Source organism: Hordeum vulgare, chromosome 6H, assembly GCF_904849725.1.
Source record: "Hordeum vulgare subsp. vulgare chromosome 6H, MorexV3_pseudomolecules_assembly, whole genome shotgun sequence".
Lineage (NCBI taxonomy): Eukaryota > Viridiplantae > Streptophyta > Magnoliopsida > Poales > Poaceae > Hordeum > Hordeum vulgare.
The window spans coordinates 168,776,656-168,786,435 of NC_058523.1; the positions used below are offsets into that span (position 1 = coordinate 168,776,656).

Consider the following 9,780-nt stretch of genomic DNA (forward strand, 5'->3'; position numbering starts at 1 on the left):
GTAGGAGTCCTAATCCAAGTAGGATTCGAGGAGGACTCCTCCCTCCTTTGGTTCGGCCGACCCAAGGGAGTTCCCCTTGTGGCGCAAGGCTGCCTCGTCCCTCCTCCTTTATATACTAGAGGTTAGAGGCTTTTTGAGACACAACTTTTGCCACGTGCAGCCCTCTCCTCTAGTCCGTAGTTCTTCCTCTAGATCGGATTTCTGCGGAGCTTAGGCGAAGCCCTACAGGAATAGATCACCGCCACCACCGGAGCGCCGCTACGCTTCCAGCGAACACATCTACATCCCCGTCTCTCTTGCTGGATCAAGAAGGCGGTGATCGTCATCGAGCTGTACGTGTGCGGAACGCAGAGGTGTCGTCCGTTCAGTACTTGATCGGGACGGATCGTGGGACGGCGATTTGAATCGCGAAGACGTACCACTACATCAACCACGTTTATTAACGCTTCCCGCTTAGCGATCTACAAGGGTATGTGGATCCGATCTCCCTCTCGTAGATGGTCATCACCATGATAGGTCTTCGTGTGCGTAGGAAATTTTTTGTTTCACATGCAACGTTCCCCAACCTCTGCTTCCCTCTGCGGAGGGCCTATCGGTTACCTTTACTTTCTAGTACCTACCCTTATGTAAGAGTCGTGGTGATCTTCACCACTTCCTTTATTTCTCCTTTATCTTTTGGCAATCATCTTGTGTTTGGGAATGATCTAGACACATATATCCACTCGGATGTGGGTGAGCATGAGTTATGACTGTTGACATTACCCTTGAGGTAAATAGTTGGAAGGCAAATTAGAAGCCCATATCTTTCTCTATGTTTGATGGAAGCTTTGACCTCATAGGTACCACGTGAGTGTTAGCAATTATGAACGACTATAAGATAATTGAGTATGCACTACAAGAATCAACTTCTTTGCCGTCTGCCATCACAGACGGCAAAGACAAAATCCCGGACGGCAAAGACAAAACAGCAGATGGCAAAGATTCTCATGGTCGGCAAAATTTCTATGTTATGATAAATTGGAATTGCTTCAATGACTGAGGTCATAGTTTGTTAGTTCTCAATAGAGTTCTTGATTCATATTTTACCATGTGAATGAATTGTTACTCTAGCATAAGAGATTATATGTCAATATGTTTTGATTTTATAAAGATAGCCATGACGCCTTCATGTCCGTATTCTATTTTATCGACACCTCTATCTCTAAACATGTGGACATATTTATCGATTTTGGCTTTCGCTTGAGGACAAGCGAGGTCTAAGCTTGTGGGAGTTGATACGTCCATTTTGCATCATGCTTTTATATTTATATTTATCGCATTATGCGCTGTTAATACACATTATGGTACAATAATTATGCCTTTTCTCTCTTATTTTACAAGGTCTACATGAAGAGGAAGAATGTCGCCAGCTGGAATTCTGGACAGGAAAAGGAGCAAATCTTAGAGACCTATTCTACACAACTCCAAAAGTCCTGAAAATTTACGGGGAATTATTTTGGAATATATAAAAATTATTGGGCGGAATAAATACATCAGGGGACCCACCAGGTGGCCACAAACCAGGGGCGCGACCTACCCCCTGGTCGCGCCTTGTAGGCTTGTGGGCTCCCTGGTAGGCCTCCGTCTCCCATCTTCTACTATATGGAGGGTCTTGACCTGGAAAAAATCATAATAGAGCTTTCGGGACGAAGCGCCACCGTCTCAAGGCGGAACTTGGGCAGAACCAATCTAGAGCTTCGGCGGAGCTGTTCTGCCAGGGAAACTTCCCACCCGAAGGGGGAAATCGAAGCCATCGTCATCACCAACGATCCTCTCATCAAGAGGGGGTCAATATCCATCCACATCTTCATCAATACCATCTCCTCTCCAAACCCTAGTTCATCTCTTGTATCCAATCTTTGTCTCAAAACCTCAGATTGGTACCTGTGGGTTGCTAGTAGTGTTGATTACTCAATGTAGTCGATGCTAGTTGGTTTACTTGGTGGAAGATTATATGTTCAGATCCTTAATTGTCATAAATACTCCTCTAATTATGAATATGAATATGACTTGTGAGTAGTCACATTTGTTCCTGAGGACATGGGATAAGTCTTGTTATAAGTAATGATGTGAATTTGGTATTCGTTCGATATTTTGATGAGATATATGTTGTCTCTCCTCTAGTGGTGTAATGTGAACGTAGACTACATGTCACTTCACCATTATTTGGGCCTAGAGGAAGGCATTGGGAAGTAATAAGTAGATGATGGATTGCTAGAGTGACAGAAGCTTAAACCCTAGTTTATGCGTTGCTTCGTAAGGGGCTGATTTGGATCCATATATTTCATGCTATGGTTAGATTTATCTTAATACTTCTTCGGTAGTTGCGGATGCTTGCGAGAGAGGTTAATCATAAGTGGGAGGTTTCTCCAAGTAAGGACAGCACCCAAGCGCCAGTCCACCCACATATCAAATTATCAAAGTAACGAACGCGAATCATATGAGTATGATGAAAACTAGCTTGAAAGAAATTCACATGTGTCCTCGAGAGTGCTTTGCTTTATATAAGAGTTTGTCCAAGCTTGTCCTTTGCTACAAAAAGGATTGGACCACCTTGTTGCACCCTTGTTACATTTGTTACTTGCTACCCGTTACGAATTACCTTATCACAAAACTTTCTGTTACTGATAATTTCAGTGCTTGCGGAGAATACCTTACTAATAACTGCTTGTCATTTCCTTCTGCTCCTCGTTGGGTTCGACACTCTTACTTAACGAGAGGATTACGATATATCCCCTACACTTGTGGGTCATCAACTACCGTGATTGCCATCGCGCATGATGATTTCTCTTTCAACATACATGTTTTTATGTTAGCAACAACTCGTATGACTGTTGTGGTCATATATTTAGCGACTTATATAATACTTCTCATTCAACGTATGAACTCAATGCTGAACATTATTGTAGTTTACTCACCACTATGTAAGGGAATGGGGCACTCTCAACGTTGAGGAAGCTAGCATCCCCCTAGGTGTTCCTAGGGATTATATGTGAATATTGGCCCTTGATTCCCATATATCTACTAGCTTATTGAGGGGTCACAGAGGGGGAAACAATGGATGTTCTTAAGAAACATGAGTAGTACGTTTGCATGTCACGTAATATAAACTATGATAGAAACTTGAGCGCGATGTGTGCATGTTATATATTCAACTACTATTGTCTAGCTTGGGAAATGAGAGTGCCACACCCGTTTTATGTAATAAACTTCAAGAATTTTGTTGTTTCTGTCATGGTGTATTGACAAATGAATGTTCAAGATGGTAGTGTGTATTATTCTAGTAATGGACCAAGAAAGCGATGCTTGCGTGACAATGTCTTTGAATCTTATCCTATGACCTTATTTTATCCATTATCTTCTTCTTAACATCATTTGCATATGCCCGTATTTATGGGTTAGTGCATTTTGCCTCTCTTATATATATGTGTGTGTTATATTGTGTTGATCTTTTTAGTAACATTCATAATAGAGTTAGTTCCGACTTACTTCAGGTTTCGGGAGATGGGTTCAAACGTAGCCATTGTTTGGTAACAACATTTAATATCATTGTTTCCCTTGCTATATGTAGTGAGATTTGATCAAGTCATCTCCTAGTTTCTTATTATTATTGGGAGCTAGGTATCATAATGTTGCACCCATAGACATACACTATTGACCATTATAGCTAAAATAATTCTATTTGTTTCTGTACTAGCTTGTTTAAACTTACATTAAAGTTTTTCCAAATTAAGAAGGAATACAATTTATGAAGTCATTTTATCCCATGACCTTATTTCATAATCTGGCATAAACTTAATGTAAGTTTAGCCATAAATGTATAGAAATAAATATAATTATTGTGCCATTACACACAACACGTTTGTGTTGCACCGGTGACTTGTCTGTAGTAATACACTTTTGTTTTCATTTGAAATACTTTATGAACACTACAAAACATGTTTACATGACATGCATCATTTAAATTACATACGTGAAGTATATATCTAGAATCATCGGGCATGACAGATTGCAACCTTCGAGAAGATGTGATCACTTGATAAGAATGCACCTGATTGGTGAGCCGTCAGATCCAACCAATCTTAGAGGTAAGCAGTGTAACATGTATATTCCGGTCTCGACGTATTCTAGCTTGAGATGTTCGACTAAGATGATATCCTAAAAGAACAAAGTAAGTAAACCAAGCAATCACTTCAAACAATAAAGTGATCTCTTGCAAAGTAAGTTCATTGAGAAGGTATTTTTTATCAGTAGATTTGGAAAATATGTCGCATATGGTTACATGACTATAGACTAAAGGACAATAAGGTTTCCTGATGCCAACCGCTATTTACTTCTTTTTGCACTTGGGTAAACGAAGCATGCTAACATCTTACCACGTTTTTTAAGAAGACCACATGGGCAGAACGCGCGTGATCAAATGATGCAACTGATAAATAATCAAGACCTGCAGATTTGCTAATATTACCATGTTAATTTTTACGCTAAATAAGGTAAGGGAATATATTTATTGGACACACCAAGCAAAAAGGTCATATAACTGATAAGATATAAAATGAAATATACATGAAATATACACAAAATAACGAAGAAGAAATGTACAATTACCACCTTGTCATATGTAATTCCAATATGCAGCCACTTACCTACTAGCTTGACGTCGGTGTTGTCAACTAGCCACTGGGCACCATCCTCTGTAAATCCAACATAACTCATATCACCTCCTTCCTTCCACATGAGTCCCCTACAAACCATTTGCTTAGATGCATGCAGTATGATATGGTAAAAAATACAATATCTACCTGAATATGTTCCCTTAAAAAAGACCATACCTATCTGTGTTCAATGTCCTAAAAAGAACTCGACGAACACCTTTCGGTATATTTAGGGATTCCATTGCTTCAGCTGCATGTCAACAACTATTATTCCTTTCAAAAGGTAAATGTCGAACACTAGAATCATATCCTCTTATAAATATGAGAGCACTAATTCTATATATCTCAACATGCAACTATGCCACCTCCTAATGCAACCATGCATGAGAAAAGAGCCACCATGACATACTAACATGCATGTGAAAATTTTCACTACAACATGCACATGCATTAAAAAAGATTCAACACACCGTGCTTCCATCCATGTGAAAATTTTACAGTACTTATATTTCACAAATATCTTATATCTATATAATAATGAATTATTCTTGTTTCAACTTCAATAAAAATATATATTCAAAAAATTCTCCAACAATATGTGGGGTATTATCTAGTATAACTAAGTATAATATTCTTGTTTAACATATTTAGCTCAACATGCAGCAATGTCACATCAACATGCAATAGTTGATGCAAAAGGCCCAACTAAAAATCCAACCACAAAAGCAAAAAATGCTCAAATGTTTTAGTTATATTATGCTACTTATATTCAATACACACTTTGTAATTATATACCAATTGTGTGCATTTTCATTTTTAGTTTGTTATTAGTAATCAAAATATTCATGTTCATACAACCAAATCTCATTGGGATTTATCACAAAAATTCCCAAAGCAACCCACCGGGTATCATCTAGTATTCTTAGTGTGTAATGAATTCATACTAAACTACCATATCTTCAAAAAGGAATTCTCTCTCCACCCCACCTCTCACCCTACCGGGATGAGTATATGACAATAGAGAACATCGACATAAGGCAAGGTGGTGGCCCTAGGTTGTGGATCTGGTGGAGGATCTTCTCGTCGACGTGACGAGGAAGCTAGGAAACAACGGGATACAAGGAGACTTGGTGCATAGGGGATCTAGGTCCAAGCAGGCAGATATGGCGGTTGCGGTGGCAAATGTGGGTGCATGTGGTGCTAGTGGTCGCCATGCATATTCAAGGGGGTGTATGCTGAGATTTGCTCTAGCATGGTGCGTGAAAGGAGGGGACGAAGCACATGCCGGTTGGCGCTGCGACAAGCGACAGGCTGGCCCAATTGGATGCAGATCTATGCCCAACATCTAGTTTCAGTGATGACTACGACTATTTGTTGCGCATGGGGTCAACGTTCACCGGGCCCATGGCAAGAATGGTGGTGGTCTAACCGCCCTCTTTAAAGGCCCTCGGGTTTTTCTTAGTGATGCATCGCCAAGAGAAGCCCATGCTTCTGGTCGTTGACCGGGATATACGATCGTAAAGTCTCTTTTATCAGTGCCGGTATGTACCCGGATGGCATCCACCATTCACATTCCTTATGATCTGTGCATAAGTGGGGTACATTTATATGTATAACTCGGTATAATAGCAGCCCACCTCTCATATTCTCTGTCACAAGGTGCAAGTAGGTCCCGGAGAATTGCATGCATGACACAATTAAATATATGGACTCTCTTCTCTCCCACACTGCTACACAACAAACATACTTTCTGTTATAAAAAACATACTTTTATCCAATTTATGCTAGTTTAAATTAACCATAATTTTGTTTTTGAAATTATATATATGTTTGAACTCCTCGCGTCAAGACCTTTAGAATGAGACCCCTCTTGAATACATGTCAAACATGTTTAAACTCAAATGTTTGAAATGAGTGAAATCAGTTTACTCAAAGGAGTGAAATAGGTTTTTTGAATTGAATAAACTAGTTTTTTTGAAATGAGTGAAAGAGGTTTTTCATACATTTTTCGAATTGAATAAACTAGTTTTTTGAAATGTTCAGTGTATGGGGTGAGAGAATGCATGCATGCACCTTTCTCTGCAATCCCCCTCTCTCTCTCTCTCTCTCTACCGAGTAAAAGTTGAACCATCCTGACACACAAGTACATGTATTCATATGTATTCCCATTTGTCTGTATTGTATATAAAACAAGGACACGAATCTCCAACGAGACACCAATGATGGATGCTATGCCGATACATACCGGTTGCGCTAAAAAACTTCTTTGGATACACGATGGCAATGCCCATAGCCATAGGGGTCCTTTATTCTTGAAGGTATTGTAGGCAACATGCTCGCTCCACTATCCGGGACAACTATGAGGGAAACCCCAAAACCTCTAGGGGATTAGACAATGATGTGTTTGTGTGTGTGTGTGGGTATGCATCACACCTCTTGGATGTGTTTGTGTATGTTTGTGTGTAGCCGTGTGTGTGTGGTGGTGGTGGGGGGGGGGTTCTTTTTTGAAGCCCGTACTAGTCGGAGGGACTACTAGTATGTTGTCGTTGTTGTTGGTGTTGCTCAACCAATGTGATTTGGGTTCGATCAAATGGAGGCTAGGCCTTACGTTATCATCTAAGGCTAGTTTAGCAAGTTGTCATACTCCTTGGACCACCTAGGTTCGGTCTGACACCTCTCCCTTCCTTTGAGGTGTGTTTTCAGGTGGCAACAAGACGGCCAACGATCAAGGCGTCTACATTGCTTACATAAATGATGATAGTTGTCGAAGACCTACTCCGCTTGGTTGAGCCAACAAGATATCTATAGTCGACCTTATGTTTTCCCTTCTTGCGTTAAGTTGAGATACTGGTGTGCTCGTCCCAAGCATTGTAAACTGATCTCATATTTTTTACGAATGAAAAGCAAAATAGGTCATGATTCTGATAAATCAACAATTGAATAAACTATACGAGTAAAATACTCATGTCTGATGTCATGTTAAATTAATCTCTAAGATGATATAAGAACATTGCTAGCAAGGTGACTAATGATGTCATGGAGGAGCTGAAGCTCCATGGAAGGAACAAAAAGACTTGCATGCGCTACCTGTTATATTTGTGTGTCTCGGAACATCGACCAGTAATGCAGGACCTGTCCAAATATAAAAACAAATCATTCTCTCTCAAAAAACTACTCCCTCCGATCCTAAATACTTCCTCCGTCCCAAAATGACTGTCTTAAGCTTAGTACAATTTTGTATTAGAGCTAGTACAAAGTCAAGACAGTTATTTTGGGACGAAGGGAGTATAAGTCTTTTAAAATATTTCACTAGGAGTCTACATAGGGAACAAAATAAGTGAATCTACATTAAAGTATGTCTATATGCATCCGTATGTAGTTCACTAGTGAAACATATTTAAAGACTTATATTTAGGAACAAAGGGAGTACAAATCATTCACAAGCACCATCTCTTTTTTAATATATATTGAAATCGCAGATACTGACGTACAAGGATAACTGTAATAATGCACCGAAGATATGCTATTTTGTATGTTGAAAAACAGAGTTTCAAACAATTTTTGTGGACTATTAGTTTCACAGCTATTCTGAATCGGAGGATACATCAGCTACTCAACAATTTTTGTGGGTTATTTTTTTAATATATGACGTTATCATCTAACTAGATTCCCGTCCCATCTTCTCCTATTCCTCTCCATGTTCTTCTCATCCCACATGTCTAAAAAGTTCCCGTTGTCTTTTCCACTATATCAGTAATCGTCAACAATTTAACCAAGATGATTGTACCGTATGCGCACACATGGCAGTGGCAGGCCGGAGAGTGACAAAATCGTCAAAGATTGGCTTTGGACGAAGAAAACCGGGGAGCTCACCGTTGAGGACCTCGAGGTCGAGCGTGTCGACGTCGAGGCCGGCGGCGAAGTGGGCCTGGTTAAAGTGCCCCGGCGCGTCGACGTGGGTTCCTATGTGGCACTCCATACTGAGCTCCGACAAGTTGTAGTCTGACCCGTTCTCCATCGACTCCTTGAGCCGCACCACGGGGCCCACCGTCGCGCCCGGCGCGTACGCCGGCATGCCTGGTCGGAACGCGTGCGTGATGTCGACGATGCGCCCGCCGCCGTACTCCTCCAGCCCCGGGCCGTAACGCCGACCGGCCGCGCCAAGGTCCAGCGCCGGCCCGCAGGTGTTGGTCTCCGCGTCCGCGTAGCCTGGGTGCGCGTCGCCGGCCGCCGTGGCGAGAGCATGGTGCGCTGGGAGGAGGATCAGCAGGAAGATGGTGAGAGCCACTCGGGCCGCCATGGTCGCCTACTTGAGGATGCCGAACGCTCTTGCTATGGAGTATGTGGATCCTGGGAAGTGATCACTCTGCTTCTCACGTCGGCTGTTTTTTTTTTTTTTTTTTTTTTTTTTTTTTTTTTTTTTGAGAGAGAACACGTCGGCTGATTGGGAGGACGGGTAGTGTTAAGAGGCGGTCACTGAAACCACATATAGTTTCTCTGTTTGTCCAAACAGTCCCCGGGCAAAATATCTACTCGTGCGGTCGTGTCCATCTCTTGGAAATGCGACCATACGCTCATTCCTTTGGTATGTTCATATGGTTTGACAATTTTGTTATGAAATAGAAAATGTTTTAAATTAACCGGTTGATTTTGTTGTTGTGTAAGTCATCTCTCGTGGCTGATGCGCGTTGCTTAGGGCCCACCATCACTTATCCCACGTAGCGTTATCCCCACACGCAGCTCTCGTTCACATATTTTTTTTCTTCTGTTGAAGTCCTTCGTCAAGCTTCACCACGAGATTTCGTCATCTCCGATCGCCACGCCGCCCCACCAACACCACCGCTGCTACGAATGGGGGAGGAAGCGACGACGACCACCACAACTGGCATCTCTGTCTACAGCAACTACGTCGCGTCGCTCGTCACGTGCTTCATCGGAGCAACCCGTCGTCGTCGCAGCGCCAGACGACGCCGCAATGTGTTTGTGGCTGTGCTGCAGTGGAGTGCTTGACGCCTGACGGGGATATAGCCCTAGGGTAGGGTCATAGGCCTGACCTATACGTCCTACCCATGGGCACCTCATTATT

At 41.7% G+C, this 9,780-nt stretch overlaps 1 protein-coding gene across 2 annotated transcripts; it reads right to left on the minus strand.

The window, feature by feature from the left end:
* Positions 1-3,814: 3,814 nt before the first annotated feature.
* On the minus strand, positions 3,815-9,095 carry LOC123404679 (cyclase-like protein 1). Of its 2 annotated transcripts, none has more exons than XM_045098616.1 (6): positions 8,568-9,095; positions 7,782-7,826; positions 4,872-4,944; positions 4,686-4,783; positions 4,416-4,486; positions 3,815-4,197 (listed from the first exon to the last, which is right to left on the minus strand). In XM_045098616.1, the coding sequence occupies exons 1-6, from the start codon at positions 8,992-8,994 to the stop codon at positions 4,072-4,074; spliced, it is 840 nt and encodes a 279-aa protein (XP_044954551.1). In that variant the 5' UTR covers positions 8,995-9,095; the 3' UTR covers positions 3,815-4,071. The 2 variants fall into 2 exon arrangements, with proteins under 2 accessions (XP_044954551.1, XP_044954552.1); XM_045098617.1 differs by having other exon boundaries at positions 4,169-4,197; positions 4,416-4,497.
* Between the last annotated feature and the right edge of the window lie 685 nt (positions 9,096-9,780).

Bases quoted from the DNA above. Each gene is read 5' to 3' on its own strand.
- LOC123404679 (XM_045098616.1), bottom strand. From the start codon at position 8,994: ATGGCGGCCCGAGTGGCTCTCACCATCTTCCTGCTGATCCTCCTCCCA. The intron at 4,487-4,685 runs GTAAGTGGCTGC...GCAAATCTGCAG, and splicing joins CACCGACGTCAAGCTAGTAG to GTCTTGATTATTTATCAGTT. The intron at 4,198-4,415 runs GTAAGATGTTAG...TTGTTCTTTTAG, and splicing joins TGGTCTTCTTAAAAAACGTG to GATATCATCTTAGTCGAACA.